This window comes from Notolepis coatsorum (assembly GCF_963971535.1).
Source record: "Notolepis coatsorum genome assembly, chromosome: 3".
Classification (NCBI taxonomy): Eukaryota; Metazoa; Chordata; class Actinopteri; order Aulopiformes; family Paralepididae; genus Notolepis; species Notolepis coatsorum.
This window is the reverse complement of record NC_140167.1, coordinates 156,074,704-156,097,324: the sequence shown is the minus strand read 5'-3', so window position 1 is coordinate 156,097,324 and position 22,621 is coordinate 156,074,704. Positions and strand designations below refer to the sequence as shown.

General features: G+C 45.0%; 1 protein-coding gene across 1 annotated transcript; it reads right to left on the bottom strand.

Annotated features, from left to right (window-relative positions):
• Positions 1–10,309: 10,309 nt before the first annotated feature.
• On the bottom strand, positions 10,310–22,275 carry LOC311224782 (small ubiquitin-related modifier 3). The gene is made up of 4 exons (XM_084309898.1): positions 22,138–22,275; positions 21,260–21,388; positions 17,949–18,020; positions 10,310–11,116 (listed from the first exon to the last, which is right to left on the bottom strand). Exons 1-4 carry the CDS (start codon positions 22,156–22,158, stop codon positions 11,051–11,053), a joined length of 288 nt encoding a protein of 95 aa, XP_084166024.1. The 5' UTR covers positions 22,159–22,275; the 3' UTR covers positions 10,310–11,050.
• Positions 22,276–22,621: the final 346 nt, after the last annotated feature.

The following is a 22,621-nucleotide window of genomic DNA, read 5'->3' as shown; positions in this document are numbered from 1 at the left end:
GTGGTCATTCGAGCTTCCAAGTGGGTTGTGGGAGGAGAACGTCTGCAATCTGGACAGCGTCTACCTCCTATTCGTGCCTACATGGATGACATGACCACCTTGACCTCAACCATAGCATGCACCAAACGCCTGCTGGGAAAGCTTCATGCCAACATTACATGGGCACGGATGAAGTTCAAACCCAGCAAATCCAGGAGCATATCCATCGTCAAGGGAAAACTCGTGGACCAGAGGTTCCACATCAAGGATACACCCATTCCTTTGGTGTCAGAACTGCCAGTCAAGAGCCTAGGGCGATGGTACAACGCGAGCCTCAAAGACTCACACCAGAGTGATCAGCTGAGGGAAGAAACCATCAAAGGCCTTGTCAGCATAGACAAGACCTTGCTCCCTGGAAAGCTGAAACTCTGGTGCCTGCAGTTTGGATTGCTTCCCCGCCTGATGTGGCCTCTAACGGTCTACGAGATCCCCATGACCAAAGTCGAGAAGCTGGAGAGGACAGTCAGTTCATACATCAAGAAGTGGCTTGGCCTCCCGCGTTGCCTCAGCAACATCGGCTTGTATGGACACGGGGCCCTGGAATTGCCTGTCTCTAGCCTCATAGAGGAGTTTAAATGCACCAAAGTGAGGCTGAACATGACCCTGACCGAGTCTCAAGATGAAGTGATCCGAGCGGCTGCTCCCAGACTGGCAACTGGGAGGAAATGGATCCCATCTGAGGCCGTACAGCAAGCAAAATCTGCTCTCAGGCATGGAGACATTGTAGGACAGGTGCAGCATGGAAGAGGTGGGTTTGGACTTGGGACAAGTCGACCCACATGGCACAAGGCAACATCAACCCAGAGGAGAAAGCTGGTGGTGGCTCAGGTTCGACAACAAGAGGAGGCAGACAGATGCGCAAAGGCAGTCTCACAGTCCAAACAGGGCCAATGGACTAGCTGGGAAAACCTGGAGCATCGTAAGCTCACATGGAAGGATCTTTGGGAGATGGAAGGAAGCCAAATCAGCTTCATCATCAGAGCCACCTATGATGTTCTCCCCACGCCCAAGAACCTAAACCAGTGGTTTGGAGAAGATCCTTCTTGTGTGCTTTGCCAAACCCCCGCAACACTGAGGCACATCCTCACCGGCTGCAAAACCAGTTTGTCCCAAGGGCGCTACACCTGGAGACACAACCAGGTCCTAAGACAACTGGCAATCACCCTGGAAGGAAGGAGAACTACCAACAATGCCCTCCCTCCCCCAATGCCTAGACACTCAAACACCACTTCTTTTGTAAGAGCAGGACAGCTCCCAGCAAAGCCATCTGCAAGAGTGGAGGCAACCCTCCTGGACACTGCCCGGGATTGGAGAATGCAGGTTGACTTGGACCAGAAACTAATCTTTCCGCCTGAGATAATTACAACTAACCTCAGGCCGGACCTGGTCTTGTGGTCAACCTCCCAGAAGTCTGTATTCATTGTGGAACTAACTGTACCATGGGAGGCTGCAGTTGGTGAAGCATATGAACGCAAACGACTGAAGTACTCCGACATAGCAGCCGAGGCAGAACAACGCGGCTGGCGTGCCCAGGTGCTTCCGGTGGAGGTTGGTTCTAGAGGATTTGTTGCCATGTCCACAACCAAGCTTCTTAAGGGGATGGGAGTGCGAGGACAGGCATTCCGACAAGCTGTCAAAACACTGTCAGAGGCTGCCGAACGAAGCAGCAGATGGCTATGGATTAAGAGAAAGGACCCCAATTGGGCTGCAAAATGACCATCGAGGGGTAAAAGCAGAGGGGGGCACACCTGGGACGCCAGGTGTTGCCGTTGAGCCCTTCGGAGGTGTCGTGGGCCTGTCAACGAAACACCAATGAAGGAGGGTGCCCACCTGAAGACCCCAGTGAAGCTTTTACCACTACCCCATTCAAAAAAGTGCTGATTATCTAAGGGATTGTAATATCTAGTCCTATAAGCTCAACCAATTGGTTATAGAGATAGTGTTGTGTTATATACAGTAAAATAATATAAATAATAATTGTATATCTGTTACAAAGGGTCAGATTAAACCGAATATATATATTTATTGCTTGAGATCCCCTGTATAATATTTGTATATCGTCTGATATCCCTTGTATATTCTTTGTACATATACACAGAATATCCCTTTACCTAGGTACAGGCCAGACCATAATATTCGTTCTCCTATTGGACAGCGACCCCCCAGGCGCCACGGCCATACCCCCCAATGTCTAGTTCAAAGCCACCGCTAAGACATGTCTCAACATGCCCAGGTTTGCGCAGTAATACGAGACAGAAATAAGGTTGGCACTAGATTATTCACCTTACGTATAAATACGTTGCAGGTGGATACAGCAGTTAGTTACCCTCAAACGAGTTAACCCAACAAGTTAAAGCCTTCACCACGAGTCAACGACCAAGTGAAGTGAGCAACCTTGCGTCTAAATAGAGCACTTAGAACCGCGTGCGAATAGGATAGTAAAAGTGTCAGAGCTTAGTGAAATAACGTCAAGTTCGACCTAGTTAATGTGAAGTACCGTGCACAGGAGAATCTACACCGGTGAATGCAGAGCCTTTTCCGGCTGGATTATATTGATTTGGTACTGTGGCTGCTGGAGCAGAGAACCGTCTACCCACTGCTGTGTGGGATCTACCCGTGAGGAGCATCACTCGAGCCCGTCTCTAGGAAGAGGCTGGCTGGCTTTTATCCATGCTGTCACGCGTACTTGGATTATAGCTGCTGCTTTGTCTGCCGATCGAGGGGAGTATATGTACCGCCTCCCGTAGCTGGAGCTTATTGATTCCTCGTTGATCCAGACTTTTGCATTCGAACATTCCTCTCCCCTGCTGGCTTACAACCGGAGGGAACCCCCCTAGTATCTCCAGCTGACCTACGAGTGTACCTTATATAATTCTTATGCTACAGGTGGTATTAATTATCCCCATCGTAATATGCTCATGGACTTACGCTCTTGACCTATTCATGCACATTCTTCGCCTTACAAGCGCGACTCTAATTCTCAATACTGTAATATAATATTGCTGCTCTTCTAATAAATATTCCAAACAGGACTTTCTTTGTTAAGCAGTGTTATTGTGTGGGTGTTCATCACATATACCTGTGTACTGTATGGCCAGTAGTAAAGTACATAACTCAGTAGTGGTTTAATGATACCATACTTATCAATACAGTCAGGGAATTGTACCCCTCGGTTACAATTGGTCCTTCGAGCCGGAGGGTAATTAGCGTAATATTAATATAATATTAATATTGACATGGCCAGCGATGAACACTCCACAAACGGCTCTCCTAAGCTAGATCGCCCGCAGCGCAGACGGCAGCCACCTCCTTACCTAGAGGACTACGCTGCCAGTCTACTACCTAGCTTTATACAGACGTTAAATGCGGAAAAAGCGGATAGTAAAAGTATGTCAAACCCTACCGACCAGGCGACCCTGCCAGTAGAGACCCTAGTGGGTTCTAACGTAACTGACCAAGCTCACGGGGGGGACCAGGAGGGACATGACAGGACTATACCCCCAGACAACGTCAACGGGACGGCCCCCGGAGAGCTCCAGGGACAGAACCCGACCCACTACCAGAAGAGAAGCGCGCCCAGGAGACGGACCTCGAGGCGCGCCCAGAGAACAGATCTCCAACGAGCACTGCCAGAAGCCGATCACCTCCGTCGGTGTCTTCCCCCAGCGAAGCGGACAAGATGCTGGCGCAGGCATTCATCGCCACCCTGGCAGCCTCCACCGAACGCGATCGACTTCAGGGTGAACGCGATCGACTCCAAGCGCAACAGACGAGCGAGCGCGAACAAGCTGCAGACCAACGAGAGCGCTTTCACGCGCAACTCCAAGCGCAAGCCCTCAGTGAGCGCGAACATGCTGCAACCGAGCGAGAGCGCTTCCAGGCGCAACAAAGGAGTGAAGACGACCGCATAAGACTGGAGACCAGACGCCTTCAGACGGAAGAGAACATTGAAAGAGGCCGCGCCGATGCGCAGCACGCCGCCGCCAATGCACAGCGCGACGCCGCCAATGCCCACCGCGAAGCACAGCGCGACGCCGCCCATGCCCAGCACGAAGCAGAGCGCGACCGGCTGCAGGCGCAGATGGTAGAACAATTGATCGCCATGGCGACACCCCCTCTCTCCGCACGGAGCTCCCGGAGATCATCACGACAAGGGTCTAGGGCACATTCCCCTACCCGACCAAGCGACCCGGGACCCCGCCAACAGGAGGATCCTGTCCACGTCTCCGAACCCCCTCCCCGACCGGTCCATACGAGACCCAGCAACCGGGAAGAACCGGCCTACGTCGCCGAGAGACTGAACAGAAGACTCCAGGACCTAGCAGAGGAAGAGGAAGAGGAAGAGGAGGAATGTCAAGCCGACCAGCAGCAACGTACTCTGGACCAGGAGGCCCAGTACAGCCCCGACCAGCAGCAACGTACTCTGGACCAGGAGGCCCAGTACAGCCCCGACGTCAGCCCCGAGGCCCTGCGTTACAGACCCCCGACTCAACTCAAGGGTGAGTTTGACGCACCGCCAGCCCCGAGGAACAGCACCTGGGTACCCGGGCCTTGGTACCCACCAAGTACCAGCCCACGACGACACGTACGGGGAGACTCGCCCAGGAGGCCTCTCCCCCAACGCTCACCGATGTGCCAGCCATCCATGGCATCGTACCTTGGCACACCGACGTTCCCGGATTTTACACGCGAGGACAGAGCACAGTACACGGAGCTACGGATGTGCTTAGAGACTATGATGTCCGACGTCCCCGATGAGACGTACAAATATGCTATCCTCCTCAAGCACCTGAAGGTGCCCAGAGCGCATAATATAGCGCTGGCATATTCCAACTCAAGTACCCCATACACCGCGGCTCTAGTAGCCCTCGACCAGCGTTATGGACGCATATGGGACTACGTGATACAGGAAATAAGAGATATCGACCGCCTCCCCCCAGCCAGAAACAACAGAGCATTGGATGACCTCTCTATCAAGGTACAGTCCCTGGTAGGGATGCTGGGGTCCCAAAAGGAGAAAGGGATATATGAACTGTATGCTAACTCTAATGTAGAAAGGATATTAGAGAAGCTCCCTCCCGCCCGACAAGAGCGCTTCAGGCGGCAGAGAGACCACCGCGACCCCAACGGCCCAGAGGCATCCCTCCTAGACCTATCTGAGTTCCTCGCCAGGGAGGTCAGCAGCCTACGACTGGACACGTTCGTGTGGAGTGGACCAAGCCCAAGACCAGGACCTCGGGGATCAAATGATAACCGCCGGTCGGTGACCGTTATGCACCAAGCCGAATCAGTACCGCAGCACAAGAACCACAACACCCCCTCGACGAAAGGAGTGGAAGATTGAATGCCAGTACTGTGAAGGGGAACATCGGCTGTATCAATGTGACGATTTCAAGAAGCTGACCACGGACGAGGTGAGTCAGTGGATCAAAGACCACCGCCGCTGCTTCCGCTGCGCGCGCAGCCATATGGCAGCTGAGTGCCGTTTGAAGAAGAAGTGCAGCAGGTGCGGCGGCGCCCACTTGGAGGTCCTGCATGACATCAACAGGCGTCCGCCAGGACAACAAAGTGGGCCCATCGCGGTAATGTACCAGGCCGAGGCGGTGGCACCAGTACCGAAGATCCACCAGACCGCCCCCTACTGTACCTACTGCGACGGCGGACACTGGCTGGCACAGTTCGCCGAATATAAGACACTGAACCCCGTCCAAGTTGACCAGTGGCGTGAGGCGGCCCAGGCGGGCGCCGCTTACCGCGCAGCACTGTGCGGGGCCCACCAGAAGATCCAAGGCAACCGACCAACAGGAGTGCTCCATATAGACCAGCATAGCGGGACCCCCCGAGTGCTCATCAAAGTGGTCAGAGTGCTCCTGAGCTACGAGGACAAGGTCCTGGACACTTACGCCGTCCTAGACGATGGGTCTGAAAAGACTCTCCTCCTCGCTTCCGCCGCAGCCCAGTTGGGCCTGCGGGGTGCCAAAGGAACAATGACCATACGTACCATCAGAAGAGACCAGAAGACCATAAAGGGTAAAAATGTCTCCTTCAAGATAGCAGCGGTGGACCAGCCCGAGAAGCAGTATAGTATTACCAACGTCTTCACTAGCCACGACATAGGCCTGTCACAGTACACCTACCCCATCCCACAGCTGATGGCGAAGTATGTGCACCTACGTCAACTACCTATACCGCTTATCGACGGCGCCACACCGACCCTGCTCATCGGCTCCGACCACGCGGACCTCATTCTCCCAATTGAGGCGGCCCACATCGGACCCAAAGGATGCCCAGTCGCGGTTCAGACCCGACTGGGGTGGACGCTCCAGGGCCCCCTCTACGGACTTGACAGTCAACCCACGTCTACACGCTGCCTACACACAAAGGTGAGCGACACCGGCCACCCTCCCGTACAGCCCGTTGAGAGGCTATTGACATTAGGCGAGAGGCCTGTGAGAGAACCGTGGGCACAAGAGGGAGTTCCGAACTCCACCCCCCTCAGCTGCGCTCCAGACGTAGCTGACCTCGAACCCAGCACCCCAAGCGACTCCTTGATGGGGCGGCCGGAACCGGCCCCTCCTCAGACGGGGTACAGACCAAACAAGATAAACAGACGGAGGAGGTGGAGGCACAGCCAAGCACAGATCAAAGCAGTCTCAGGCCCGCTTCCTCCTAACCCCCCTACCATCCCTTCCAGCCCGTCAGAAGCGGGTCAAGGACGGGGACAACTTAAAAGTGGACACAGTCGTCATGACCATAGACCAGTCACTACCCCGAGCTGTGTGGCCGGCCGGCCGCGTAAGCAAAGTGATCACTGGTGCCGACGGAAAGGTCAGAGCGGCAGAAGTGCTCGTCCAGGGACGGACATACACCCGACCCGTGGCGAGGCTGATAGAGTTGCCAAGGCTCCCCGACTCTCTTAATGACGACCATGACCCACTGACTTTGTGAATTGCCCTACTCCTCACAACGGACATTGAGTAGTGGACAAGACGGTTAATCTGTCTCTGCTTATCTAATTAGGTGTGGACTAATTAGGAGGCGGCTGTTACAAAGGGTCAGATTAAACCGAATATATATATTTATTGCTTGAGATCCCCTGTATAATATTTGTATATCGTCTGATATCCCTTGTATATTCTTTGTACATATACACGGAATATCCCTTTACCTAGGTACAGGCCAGACCATAATATTCGTTCTCCTATTGGACAGCGACCCCCCAGGCGCCACGGCCATACCCCCCAATGTCTAGTTCAAAGCCACCGCTAAGACATGTCTCAACATGCCCAGGTTTGCGCAGTAATACGAGACAGAAATAAGGTTGGCACTAGATTATTCACCTTACGTATAAATACGTTGCAGGTGGATACAGCAGTTAGTTACCCTCAAACGAGTTAACCCAACAAGTTAAAGCCTTCACCACGAGTCAACGACCAAGTGAAGTGAGCAACCTTGCGTCTAAATAGAGCACTTAGAACCGCGTGCGAATAGGATAGTAAAAGTGTCAGAGCTTAGTGAAATAACGTCAAGTTCGACCTAGTTAATGTGAAGTACCGTGCACAGGAGAATCTACACCGGTGAATGCAGAGCCTTTTCCGGCTGGATTATATTGATTTGGTACTGTGGCTGCTGGAGCAGAGAACCGTCTACCCACTGCTGTGTGGGATCTACCCGTGAGGAGCATCACTCGAGCCCGTCTCTAGGAAGAGGCTGGCTGGCTTTTATCCATGCTGTCACGCGTACTTGGATTATAGCTGCTGCTTTGTCTGCCGATTGAGGGGAGTATATGTACCGCCTCCCGTAGCTGGAGCTTATTGATTCCTCGTTGATCCAGACTTTTGCATTCGAACATTCCTCTCCCCTGCTGGCTTACAACCGGAGGGAACCCCCCTAGTATCTCCAGCTGACCTACGAGTGTACCTTATATAATTCTTATGCTACAGGTGGTATTAATTATCCCCATCGTAATATGCTCATGGACTTACGCTCTTGACCTATTCATGCACATTCTTCGCCTTACAAGCGCGACTCTAATTCTCAATACTGTAATATAATATTGCTGCTCTTCTAATAAATATTCCAAACAGGACTTTCTTTGTTAAGCCGTGTTATTGTGTGGGTGTTCATCACATATACCTGTGTACTGTATGGCCAGTAGTAAAGTACATAACTCAGTAGTGGTTTAATGATACCATACTTATCAATACAGTCAGGGAATTGTACCCCTCAGTTACAATATCCATAGAGAGGAGGCATACTTTAAATATATTAAAACAATAATGCATCTTTGAGTAAACGTTGAGTATCGGCATGCGTTGCTCATGGGACGGGGTTGCACGCCGTGCAAACAGTCTGTGAGCAGAAGCACGCACATGCACGGATGTGCACACGCGTGCACACAGGAATGCGCTGCACCCGACTGATGCGCCAACTCGCTAAGTACTACTTTGCATAACAATATGGCCGGGCCCGGTTGTCAGGTGTGTTCAAATACGTTCTCAGATACATTCACACAAAACTTGTGAATGAAATGTGTTACATTCCATTTGTAGAGGCAATTAGGCACTGTCTTTAGTCTGTGCTATGCGAGGGAACATCTATGTGCATGCGCGGGAGCTCGCGCGCGGCGTCATTCAAACATAGTGCAACCAGTCGTCCCATGAGCAACGCATGCCTGAGTATCATTAAGTATCTCGAGGCTGGGGGGGGCATGTCCTCTTTTTTGGAAATCAAAATATGGTCACCCTATTAACCGAGCACAGAGAACCATGCAGACGTTGGACTTTTTGGGCTGGAGTCAGAGATGTTGGTCCTGCGAGCCTTTTGTCTGAACTGCTTTTGCATACTCTCCCTCACTCTCCACCTTTAAATCCCGACTCAAAACCTACCTGTTCTCCCAAGCATACAAGCTTCCCTACACATAACCACCCTCCTCGGTTTCCTTACTTCCCTGATTGTTCCCCTAATGGCTTTTGTACTTGTTGCTTGTTACTTGTGGTTTTATCTTGTGTATTCATACTGTTGCTTGTTCCCCTGTGGTTTTATGTTTCTGTTATTTGTTTTGCTTATTGTCAGCGTATTTGGGTTATTGAAAAGCGCTATATAAATTAAATGAATTATTATTATTATGAAGCAAAGGCTGAGCAGCATCGGTTCTGAAATGGGACACTGGGATCTAACAATGACATGCAATACAGTGACTGTAACTTGATACTCCAAAGAGCAATGGCGCCCTCTAGTGTAAACAATATGCATAGTTCACAGACACGGATTCCATAATTGGAAAACAAAGAAATCTAGTTATATTCCCATTATTTTTTTTTTCATTTCAAGGGGAAAACCTCAGTAAAATGATTCACGTTCTTATTATAGCCATGGACCACCCTAACACTCTGCAAACGTGTCAACAAAGATTGGAATATGTGATGTCATGCCTAGTTTCTGCCACAAACTATTGAACAGACACTTCTTAAAAAACTCTTGAACACAGACACATGTACTTTTCACGTACTTTCACGCAAGACACTTTCTGTAGAAATGGACTTTAATTTTATCTGACCTCATTTTAATATTTTATTTAATTGATCGTACTACTACTTTAGTTATTGGACACACCCTGCACCTTATAAGTCATGCACATACACTACATGCAAGACGCTTTATGTAAATAATTTACTATTTTAGCTTATCTTTTATTTGATGTTACTACTAATACTACCATTCTTGTTCATTGTTTTTTAATTGTGCACTGTTGAGTCTGAGCTCGAAATAAGAATTTCATTACCTGCAATGCCCCCTGTATTGTTGTGTATTTGACAAATAAAGAACTTGGAACATACCAGTAGACAGTAACTCAGAATTGACAGCTTTAACATACCATATACAGTATCTAACCCTAACATACCATATATATCTAAGACCCAGCCAACATCTCGTTTATTTATTTGATTTTTTATTCTAGAACTCCATCTTTATTAGTTCTCAAAGCTCCATCTTGAGATTGTGCTCCTCAGTGTTTGGGTGAATCTTTAACCCTTTCACTGCAAAAATACAGAAGGTAAGCCTTTCGCTGCCACACGACAAAGGGTTAACCTTTTCACTACACTAGTTAACAGTCTGTAGTGTGGTAGTGAAAGGGTTATGGCAAGATGAAAAATAAAACAGGCCTGCGATGAAACCTCCATAAAGAGATGCAACCCGTTGACACCTACCCATATTTACCAAACCAATTTATTAAAAAAAAACAATTCATTTAACATTTGGTCCAGAAAAAGTTTACCATTCTTTATTAACCATTCAACCAAAATCAGCATTCAGAGCGACACCAGTGAGGTAAAGCATCGATATACACCTTTGACGACACAAGCATCTGGAGAAAACTATTGAATTTAAAATGAGAACATGGGAGAAATCAGACAATTGAACTGCTGTACACTAAAAAAAAAAAAATAGATGACTAAAATGGCAGTTAGATAAAATCTGAACGTTTCTCATGTCTGGACTGAACAACGTTGGCTGAACTGCAGTTTCCATAGCAACGTGTCGTGTGCCGATAACACAAAGTCCATCCTCAGTGTGAAATCTTTAGGAACTGTATGAATATATATATTTTAATAATAGATTGGGGGGCACAAAATTCTACTTATGATCATAAACGGACGTGCAGGAGGCCAGATACATGGCACAACTTAGCGTTTCAACATGGACTGTACCCTACTGTGAGACTCTGCCAGTGCCTTGGTATAATTTCAATCTAGGCATTTGCATGAATGGAACATGTGAATGTAAACTCAAGTTTTAAGTCTTGCTTCTGAAAGTTAGGATCTGGACCCCAACGGAAACAAGCCAGCCTCCTTTAATGACGTGTAGGGCTTGGGCAAGCAAATGAAGGAAAAAAAAAATAAACAAAGAACAAAAAATAAAATAAAGATGAACAATTACATAAGAAAAAAAAATGCAAATGCTCTTCCACGTGACCAGTCCTCTGTGAGGAGGCGTGTCCACGGCCCACTTAGGAAGAAGACCCTCCAGTCTGTTGTTGAAATACGTCGATAGTGTCTTCATCCTCCATCTCCAGCTGCGAAACACAAACACGTCCACATTACAGTCAGCCGTCGGGATGGAGCGAAGCATTTAGCCTAATGGGGGAGCCCCTCCCCCTCTGGAGAGATCCCTGCCAAACATTCTACATCATTGATCACAGCCATTTTAGTTTCAGGCAATGCTAGCCATACAAATCAATAAAACCTCTTCACCACTTCGTCAGTACTCTTGGGTTTCAAAAGACTTTTTTTTCTTCTGTTTCGAAATTACCTTGGAGGCCATTTGAACCAATGCTGGAGTCTCAGCTGCTGCAGTCTGGCATACTATGATGAATACATAGATAACCATGGCATACTATGATGAATACATAGATAACCATGGCATACCATGATGAATATAGATAACCATGGCATACCATGATGAATACATAGATAACCATGGCATACTATGATGAATACATACTATGATGAATACATACCATGATGAATACATAGATAACCATGGCATACTATGATGAATACATACCATGATGAATACATAGATAACCATGGCATACTATGATGAATACATACCATGATGAATACATAGATAACCATGGCATACTATGAATACATACCATGATGAATACATAGATAAACATGGCATACTATGATGAATACATACCATGATGAATACACAGATAACCATGGCATACTATGATGAATACATAGATAACCATGGCATACTATGATGAATACATAGATAACCATGGCATACCATGATGAATACATAGATAACCATGGCATACCATGATGAATACATAGATAACCATGGCATACTATGATGAATACACAAATAACCATGGCATACTATGATAAATACATACTATGATTAATACACAGCTAACCATGGCTATGATAAATACATAGATAACCATGACATACTATGATAAATACATACTGTAGATAACCATGGCATACTATGACAAATACATACTATGATAAATACATAAATAACCATAATATACTATGATAAAAACAAAAGTATCCTGTATTTCTGTATGACAACTAATAAAGAAACTTGAACTAAATATACTATGATGAATACATGGATAACCATGGCATACTATGATAAATACATACTATGATGAATACATAGAAAACCATGGCATACTATGATGAATACATAGTGGTATATGCATGACATTGCATGACTGTTAAGCAAGGGTGTAAAGTACTTGAGTAATGGTACTTCATTACAATACTTAAGTACTGTTTTGGGGGATTTGTTTGTACTTTACTAGAGTATTATTAAGTTTGTATACTTGTACTTTTACTCAATTACATTTCAGAGGGGGAAAAAAAGATACTTTTTACTCCTTACATTTAAAATGCAAACCTACAAAGTACAAATCTTGCAGGTCCAACCACTTTAATTAGTATATTTGTTTCTCTGGCCAAACTAACGTTAACGTTATTAATCCTGCAGCCGCACTTTATTTACTTTTTAGTACTTAACACTTTAACAGCCGGAAGACGCTTTTAGGCGTCCTTCCCCGCCATGCTCAAGTTGTTGAAGACGCCGTAACTCGTCTTTGATATCAATATTTCAAAAATCTGTGATCGGAATCATATTTCCTTTCCGGGGCCCTGAGACACAAGTGTGATCTCCTCTCAATCCTCTAGCGGTTCAAGACCGCCATCTGGTGGCCGATCGGCAGATCGAAAAAACGGATGTTACCTTTAACCCGGTAGGACTCACTCCATATGGGGTCCGGGCACTCGCTAGTGTTAGAGACTCAGTCTTCACACAGTGAACATCGATCGCTGCAAATAACTCGAAAAAACAACATGATTTGGACGTATATATTATTATACAACCTGGAAATGGACCGGATATTTCTATATCCCATAATAGGAAAATGTCTGTTCCACGCTCATCGCCCAACGGCGCGAGGAAGATACGGTAAGATTCAGCGTTATTTTTCAATGTGTACGATACTAACTGCTATGATGAACATTTGACCCACATTAGATGAATGGTATAACGTTGCCCACAGAATTATAAACGCCCCCTCGGCCATCCGGTCAACATCAGATTACGTGTAGTAACTTCCAGAAGTCCGTCCAGTTGGATTTTTTTATATCGCGCCGATTGCTATCAAACTGTATTTGATCATCAATATAATGCATTTGGGGCTATAAATCACGTTCTGGAGAAAGCTGCAGAAAGAGATGAAAACATACTTATACTTTAGATCATATTTTAGTATGAATATGTGAATGAAAAAGTTTAACGTGCATACACCCTGAACAATACATATAGGACATTGAATGGGCCCTAATAATGGCAATTTAGCAATAGAATTTAAAAAGTTATAGCCCTGCAAAGAAGGGGAACTTCTACATAGACAAATAGAGCTGGCAACCTATGGTATATCATGAATTTAGCCTTAGGCAATCAAAGTGTTAAGTGCCGAAAACGTGTTTAGGCGTCTTTCCTAGCCATGCTAAAGTTGCAGAGGACGCCCTAACTCGTCTTTAATATCAATATTTCAAAAATCTGTGATCGGAATCATATTTCCCCTCTGCAGCCTTCACACACAGTTCTGAGCTCCTCTCAATCCTCTAGCGGTTCAAGAGTGCCATCTGGTGGCCGATCGGCAGAAGCGCCAAACAGGAAGTCATGTGGATGAAGTGGTGATCACCCATATTACTTCCGGGCACTCGTTATAGGTCCCGGGACTCGAGCTCAACACAATACATAGCGATCCGTTGCCAATAACTCGATAAACAACATGATTTGGACGTATATACTATTATACAACCTGGAAATGGACTGGGTATTTCGACATCCCATAATGGAAAACTGTCTACCCCACGCTGATCGCCCAACGGCCCGCGGAGACTGGGGTGAGTTTTAGCGTGTAGTATTACCGTGTTCGACACTAACTGCTATGATGAACATATGACCCACATTAGATGAATGGTATAACGTTGAATTATAAACGATCCCCCACCCATCCGGTCATCATCAGATGATACGTAGAAACTTCTAGAAGCACGTCCATTTGAAATTTTTCATCTGGCACCGATCGCTACCAAACTGTATTTGATCATCAATATAATGCATTTGGGGCTATAAATCACGTTCTGGAGAAAGCTGCAGAAAGAGATGAAAACATACTTATACTTTAGATCAGTGGTTCCCAAAGTCGGGGTCGCGACCCAAAGGTGGGCCGCAAGCAGCTACGGATGGGCCGCGAGATGATTAAAAAAAAAATATATATATATATATTTTCTTATTTTAATTTTTTTTGTCAGGCCACTGAACTTAGAAGCAGGCCAGGACAGTGTTTCTAGTTGTATTCTAAAATTATTTTCTATTGTATTCTAAAATGTGACTATATGGTTTTATATTAACTTAATAAATAAACAAAAACGAAAAATCTACTTATTTCAACGAACATTTCAAACTAAATAACAGATTATGCACATAAAACGCTGAAAACAACCGAAGCAACAATAGTATTTTAATGAGGCTATTATAATTATCATTATTATTTTGCAACAAGTTAGCCCTCTCATAAATAGCACATATAAATGAATAACTAACTTGAACTAACTTAATAGGATGGAAGTGATATTTGGCTTAAAAAATCGGTCGCCTGGCAAAAAAAAAAAAAAAAAAAGCCAGACGATGTGCATTGGGCCGCGGCTCTCTGACGCCTTATTTTCTGGGCCCCGGCCTGAAAAGTTTGGGAACCCCTGCTTTAGATCATATTTTAGTATGAATATGTGAATGAAAAAGTTTAACGTTCATACACCCTGAACAATACATATAGGACATTGAATGGGCCCTAATAATGGCAATCTAGCAATAGAATTTAAAAAGTTATAGCCCTGCAAAGAAGGGGAACTTCTCCATAGACAAATAGAGCTGGCAACGGATGGTATATCATGAATTTAACCTTAGGCAATCAAAGTGTTAAAGCCCAACCTCTAGGTTAAACCCTACTGATCAATTATGGGTAGTTTACATCATTGGTATATAATTTCATTATTTATTTTTTTCCATTTGACACCGGAAATGCCACTCTGAAAGAGTTAAAAAGGTCCACGCACGAATAACATGCACGCGCGAATCAAAAAAGCTTATCAAACGCCGACGTCACAACAGGTGTGGCTTGCATATTAATGAGCCGAATCTAATGTTGCTTTTCCACTAAAATAAAGTACTCAGTTTGTCTCCGTGTGGGGAGGCGGGGCTGCTGGTGATCAGCATGAGAGCTCCAGAAATGTCACGTCATGAGAGACGCGTCACTGTTTGGGGAGTCTGAACGAAAACAGAACGCCGCCATCTTTAATGTCTCGCGTAGGATGTCTTATGTATGTTTGCAGCAAGAAACAAGTGCAATAAAAAAGGATACAGTCACTGTGTATTCTGCCTCATTTATTGATGAAACAAAACGGACATCAACACAATTTGCCACCGAGCGGAGAGTTTAGTCTGACAAAAAGATCGCTGATTAGTTACGCTTGTTGTTGGGGGTTAGGGACGTAACGTTAGTTAGCCTAATGCTAACGTTAGCCGATAGACACGAGAGGCTATCTGTGTAGAATAGACACAATGAGCTAACGTTAGCGTTAGCATAATAGACACAACGAGAGTCTGGTTAATGTTGTTATTGATTGATTGAATGAAAACTGTGTTTTACTCTGGCTTGCCAAGCTCATCATAGCCCCTTTCGTGACTGATGCACCGAGTGAAGCTTGTGGACTCTACAACAGCGGCGGCCGCAGGGCGCCGGAGCCCGCAGCGCTAGTTAGCTCATAGCTATCGTGTAACACTAGCCTTTGCGGGCTCGGGCGCCCTGCGGCTGCCGCCGCCGTCGCGTCCATGGGCCCCCCGGCAGGGCACCCGTGGGGACGGGTCGGGGTGTACAGAGAGGAGAGAACCATTTTGGGTCGGCCGTTCATGCCGGCCAGCGAGCCGGATGTCGGGATATGTTGTTAGCACAATAGCTACCAAGCTAAGCTATGTTATCTACTAACGTTATAAACACAATATGTGTACAACGACACAATGATTTACATTATTACAAATATGGTAACGTGGTTGTGGCTTTTACAAATAGTGGTTAGCTTTAGAGATGGATGGATGGCTATAATCACGGAGCAATAGTGAGGTGAAACAGATACATTTCCATTCGGCTAGTAGTAGCAAGCATATATCTATGGTAGCAAGGCTCTCTGCCTGCCACTAGCTGTGTGACTCTCAGCGCACCCTGGTGAGCCCCCTGGTGACCAATACCTGTTGTGACGACATTACACGTGCACGTTATAAACCATTGATTAAAATATGCATGTGCATGTTGATTGTGTTGGGCAGACAAAATGTTTTGATAAAAACGCTAAAACTGGGTCAATTTCAATACTTATTTTTTCCCTTCTTCATGAAAGCCACTGTTGGCCTAGTCCACATTGTTTATTGAACAAAAATACAACGTGGAGGTTGACCTTTAAGTACGTTTAAAAGTAGAAATGTTTTGACTTTTACTCAAGTGTGTTTTTAGCCAGATACTCTGACTTTTACTTGAGTAAGATTTTGAGACGGCACCCATACTTTCACTTAAGTATAATTTCTGGGTACTTTTTACACCTCCTGCTGTTAAGTGCTTTTGAAAACACAGGTGAACAGTGAAACCTAGATTCTTTCTGAGGAATTCTATACTGCAAGTCTGTGACACGTCCATAGAGCTACATGCAGGAAGAGTCTGCGACACGTCCAATGTCCATAGAGCTACATGCAGGTGACATGTCCAGTGCTACATGCAGGAAGAGTCTGTGACACATCCATATGTAGGTCAGGTGACATGTCCATAGAGCTACATGCAGAAATAGAAGTTAAACTTCACATCACAAGTGATTTGGCCTCAAGTAGGCGAGTTGAACTTAAAGTGTGACGTATATATCATGCCAATTAGGGTACAGACCCTCACCTGCACCTTGTGTATACTGTTTACTTTTACAAACTAATACAAAAACATTTCATGTTTGATATTATTTAATCTCCCAGCAGCCGCTCCCCTAATGTAATACCTGTACGAATTCAATTTAAGACATTTTAAAAGCCTTTAAGGCCTTAAATAGAGAATTATGAATATACATTTTTAAGTATTTTTAATACCCCAGATACCCTGTATATAAGACCATCTCCACACTGTATTTGAAGATGATTTAAAGGCCATTATACATGAGGTCAGTCAGAGGGATGACTACAGTGAAGTACTACGTTTTGATATTAAAACATGGCCATGGAGCAGTGCACTGCACCCTATTGACGCCATGAAATGAGAAGACTGGATATTCACGTCTCCCAGACTACAAACATAAGGGCCACACTACATATTGTGTGATAATATGACACTTGTTTTATGATTTGTTCAAAATATCTGACAATAGCTGGTTACAACTAAGCTCACAGCAGGTTTAGATTGAGACATCAGTCTTAAAAAGGTCTTTATAAAAGACTTATTTTATTGACTGTAGGTGTCGTATTGTTTACTTACTGTGGCATTTGTGCACTATGTGGTTGTGGGGGAGAAATCTGAAACTAAAAAATATCTCTATTGCATATTTCCATAACTGAATGAACACTGAAGCTAGAAGGCTGGTGTTATGATTTAACCCCCTCTATCTGGTGACCGTTAACGTGGGTCTGTCCTACAAGACAATGTTATTGTTTTTTCTCCTTGTTTTAACATTTTAGTGCCTGTTGTCTGTATTATGAAGGCCAAAGCGCTTGTGAAGATGAGATTTATTATTTGACCAGCTAACGGGAGAATTATAGAAGACAGTCTGCAGATGGCGCCCAACTTCACCAACCTGTGCAGGTGTGTCCGTTTCATTTATCGGCTGTCCGTCAAACCTAAATCGTATCTGCCGAATTGACAAACCCTGGGAACAGAGAACACACAATGACATTTTAGTAGTGAGACACATCACACACGGAAATCCTATTATCAATAACTTACTGAGAGTTGTGTGGTTGCAGCACCGGAGTAGCCAAAGACCGCCACATTAGACCAACACACGTTTTCTGCCTCAATAGAGCCAGGTATTGAAAATCAATAACATACCGATTTAATCAATACTAACCGGTATTGGAAAACGTTGAGAAATAATACCAATAACGTTACTTTAATTGTCAAAGAAATTGGTTTTTAGCAGTCTATTGTTACAGCGTTGTTTATCCAACAGGACTTCACTGACATGTTGTTTGGGTTGATGGGATAAGGCTTCACTGATCTACTGTACAACCAAAACAATCATGGAAGTGGGCCAGTTTAAAGCCCCATGCGGGCAATACGCCTTTCAAGTGTAAGTAGATTAACCGTTTACTGTTGTCTGCTCATCACAAATGATGTTACAACTTACACCCAACCAAGTTGCATGCTGAATATTGGTACCGTCGACACTAAAAACATGAATGTTTCTTCCCATGACAAGGGGAGGGACAGAAACGTAATTGAAAAACTGTAGGAGCTGATTTTTGACCTACCGGTGAACCTACGTAACAACTGGGTCTAAAAGCAGTGTGTGTTTAGTAGCTTCTGTCTGATTGTGTAGGTACTGAGGGTAGTAGGGTTAGTAGCGTCTGTCTGATTGTGTAGTTACAGAGAGTAGTAGGGTTAGTAGCGTCTGTCTGATTGTGTAGGTACTGAGAGTAGTAGGGTTAGTAGTGTCTGTCTGATTGTGTAGTTACAGAGTAGTAGGGTTAGTAGCTTCTGTCTGATTGTGTAGGTACTGAGGGTAGTAGGGTTAATCAGGCTGTGAAAGTTCTGGACAGGAAAACAAACAGCCACCACCATTGTTATAGCATAGCAAACCAGAACCTACTGAGCTGGGACAATCTTGTCAAATTCAAAGATGCCTGCCTTACCTATAAAATCCTACATGGCTTGGCTCCTCCCCCCCTCTGTACTTTCATAAAACAGAAAGCATCTGCTGATAGATATACCAGGTCTGTAGTCAGAGAGGACTGTGTAGTCCCAAACAGGAGGTCTGCTTTTAGTCAGACAGCCTTTTCCGTGAGAGCAGCCCACACCTGTTCAAGTTCTTTCTTTCAAGTTCAACCTGGAACAGTCTGTCAACACGGCTCAGGGAGTATCAAACTTACATCTCATTTAAAACTAACTTAAAATCATGGTTGAGAGATGGTCAAGTGTGCGACCATTTTAACTGAGGGGTTGTATTTTGGTGTATTTATTTGTATGTATTTTAGTGTATTGTAACCTATACTGATTCCTACTGTGTTTTAATTACTGTACTATGTTTTTTAACTGAGGGGTTGTATTTTAATGTATTTGTTTTGTATGTATTTTAGTGTATTGTGGCCTATACTGATTCCTACTGTGTTTTAATTATTGTACTATGTTTTAATTATTGTTGTGCTCATGTCACCTGCCCCAGAGACTACAGTTGAAAATTAGCCAACTTGGCTAAACTGGCATATTTACAGTCAAATGTTCCTTAATATGCACTGTCTCTGTATTTTAAACCAATAAATACAAATACAAAATAGCTTCTGTCTGACTGTAGGTACAGAGAGTAGTAGGGTTAGTACTAGGGGTGGACGGTATGGTCTAAAATTTATATCACGGTATAATTTGAAGCATAGACGGTAACGGTATATATCACGGTATCAGTGTTTCCGCTAGAATAATTTGTTTTGCCCGATAGGCAGGCTATATAAAGAATGACATCCTCAAGGCATGTAGATTTATAATATTTTTAACTTAAAACTAGGCTACTTTTGCGTATAAAGTCATTATATTCCAAATAAAATAAGTCCCGAGTCCGTGCTGCTCCCATTGCAAACAGCCGGGCTGGATGCTGGATTTTGCTAGAAGCATATGTAGCTGCAGAGCCGCAGAGCCAGCGGCGCTTTCAGGTCTGGTCACAGCTTTCAGCCGTTGGGTGGGGGGGCGCTGTTGAGCGGACCTGACCTGAAAGCGTCGCTGGCTCTGCGGCGGCATGCTATTCGCAAATCCACTGCTGCAGCCGTCCTCCCGGCTCCCGCTGCAGCCGTCGTTATCATAACACTACACGCATATCATAATGTTTACAGCAAACTGTAGTTGATCACCAGGTATGTTTTATTAACATAGAATAATTCATATAAGAAAAACGATAGGGACATCTCTTACCTTTCTCCACTGGTTAAAAATGCCAGGAACTGAAATTGAAACTTGCTGTGCGCCGCGGTGATATGTGTTTATTATGAAATGACAATTGCGTGTCGACACGCCCACTGCGCGAAGCCTCCTAAATAACTTTTTCCAGTTTGCACATATCTATTATCTATGACTAATTCTATCTATTTTTAGGGGCAAATGCGATTGAAATAGTCGCGCTGTGGTTACATGACGTCATTGCTATTTTAGAGCTGCTCTACCGGTTACACGGTATAGTCAAAATCCATACCGTAGAGCAAATTAATACCGTTTATACCGTCCACCCCTAGTTAGTACTAGTAGCTTCTGTCTGATTGTGTATGTACCGAGAGTAGTACGGTTAGTAGCTTCTGTCTGATTGTGTAGGTACTGAGGGTAGTAGGGTTAGTAGCTTCTGTCTGATTGTGTAGGTACTGAGGGTAGGGTTAGTAGCTTCCGTCTGATTGGTTAGGTACTGATGAATTTCAGACATGACAATAGTGTATACAAAGTGCATCTTCTGTGAGCCACCACAAGGGGCAGATCGGCTAACTGCGAATGAGCAATGGCGTATTTAGCCAATGAAATGCACCACGGCTCAAACCGGGTGTGTACAATGGGTGGTCCTCGACTTGTGTCTACTTTGTCTACTGTGTGTGTGTCTCCGTGGCTTGCTCGTAAAAACATCTAACTAGAAAAATCTTGATTCATATTTGATCTGCAAAGCCTAGTTTGACGAGCTGAATTAGTCTACGTCATGCCTATGCAGACCCACGAACACAGACCCCACCGACTAGCCACGCCACAACTACTCTACATAGAAAATGTATAGAATCAGAAAACACACCTGTGAAATCATAGATGTGCCTCACATCTAAAAAGTTATCGTTATGGTATCAGTATCAAGTGCAAGGCACCACTATGACAACGTTTCAATACCCAGCCCTACTAATTAGCAGTGAGACTGGAGAGAGAACTTACCTGTCGTTCGCAGTATGCCTTCATTAATTTGCTGAGCGGAGTGTGTCTTTTGATTTTAAACTGTACGACCGACCCATCCTGACCAGCTACCTTCAGGTTTATGTGGTCGTTCTCAGTCTTCACACCTTCCTGCAACACAAACAAATCACATTCTTGTCAACAATTATAGTACCAATGTTAAAGGCCCAATCCCATTTTTATTTTTTACATCACCAGCATAAACAAACCTTTAATAGCCCTGAAATACAGCAAATAGTGTAGTGTTAAGTCCTTGTATCAAAAGCTCAGTCATAAACTAGAGAATGAAAACGTCTCCATTATTCCCATCTCTTATTTGAGTGGTGGGGCTGCCGCTGCCTGTTTGTTTGTTTACGTTTAGATCACTGATCGTGCCTTTAACAGTCCCAGAGGAAACATGTCGTTAGTTAGTTAGCTCAGCAGAGGCCAAGTAAAGCAGCACAGCAGACAGACTGTTCTTGTAGCTGCTCGGCCTGTAGCGTCACAGCTCCAACTGGCGCAGAGAAAGTCACAATGGCGCAAACAAAGAATGTGCATCATTCATTTCACTAAACCATCTTCACCTAATAAGCTCCAAGTGAAATCCATAACATAAGAGGAGCAAAAAGCAAGTGGTCCGGGCACCGCAAGAACACAATAAAAACGTAAATGTATATTATGTTCCCAAAAAAAACTCCACAATTACCCCCAACCCTTGTTTTCTCATTCTACCGCTCAAACGCGGCATCTGGAGCCCAGTAACGCTAGCTAGAGTTAGCTCCAAATAACTCCGAGGATAAAGGTAAACAGGTATACATTGTTTTCATCGTAACGAGGTCGCTTACTACAAGAACACGTATTTCTAAATCGACATCGCTCACCTTTGGCTTTTCTTCGGACATTGTGTTATTTTGTCCGTGATGTTGTTGTTGCTGTGAGGAGGACGGTTAGCCGGGGTGTTAGCTGGGATGCTAGCAGCGTGTTAGCGGGGTGTCTCCTCCTCCCTCGCAGAGCCGCTGTGATAGTGTGATTCGACCAGGAGCGCGCGCGCATAGGTGGTTAAAATCTAATTGGCTCACAGAGATCACGTGATCGTCTTTTCTCGGGACCGTGTGTGTGCGCGCGTCCCCGTGAAGTTAAAGGGATATTTCACTTCAGTAGAACGGTTTCAGCAGTCTTTTCCTCTCTATGTAAAATCATCTACTAGTAATTGATTGATTGATTGATTGAAAAGTTTATTAACAGATTGCAGAATGGGTACAGTACAGTACATCTCAATACATACAATTGTTAAGGGGATGCAGACCAGAGAAAGACTTTCGTCTTGTTTACATCAGGGTCCCCCATTTTCAATTCATCATAACA

What these genes read in the sequence shown, in the direction of transcription:
- LOC311224782 (XM_084309898.1), bottom strand. Translation starts at nt 22,158, where the DNA reads ATGTCCGAAGAAAAGCCAAAG. An exon ending in TGTCCGAAGAAAAGCCAAAG is followed by an intron (nt 21,389 to 22,137) that starts GTGAGCGATGTC and finishes TTTGTGTTGCAG; the next exon opens with GAAGGTGTGAAGACTGAGAA. An exon ending in AAACGGACACACCTGCACAG is followed by an intron (nt 11,117 to 17,948) that starts GTTGGTGAAGTT and finishes TGTGTTTCGCAG; the next exon opens with CTGGAGATGGAGGATGAAGA.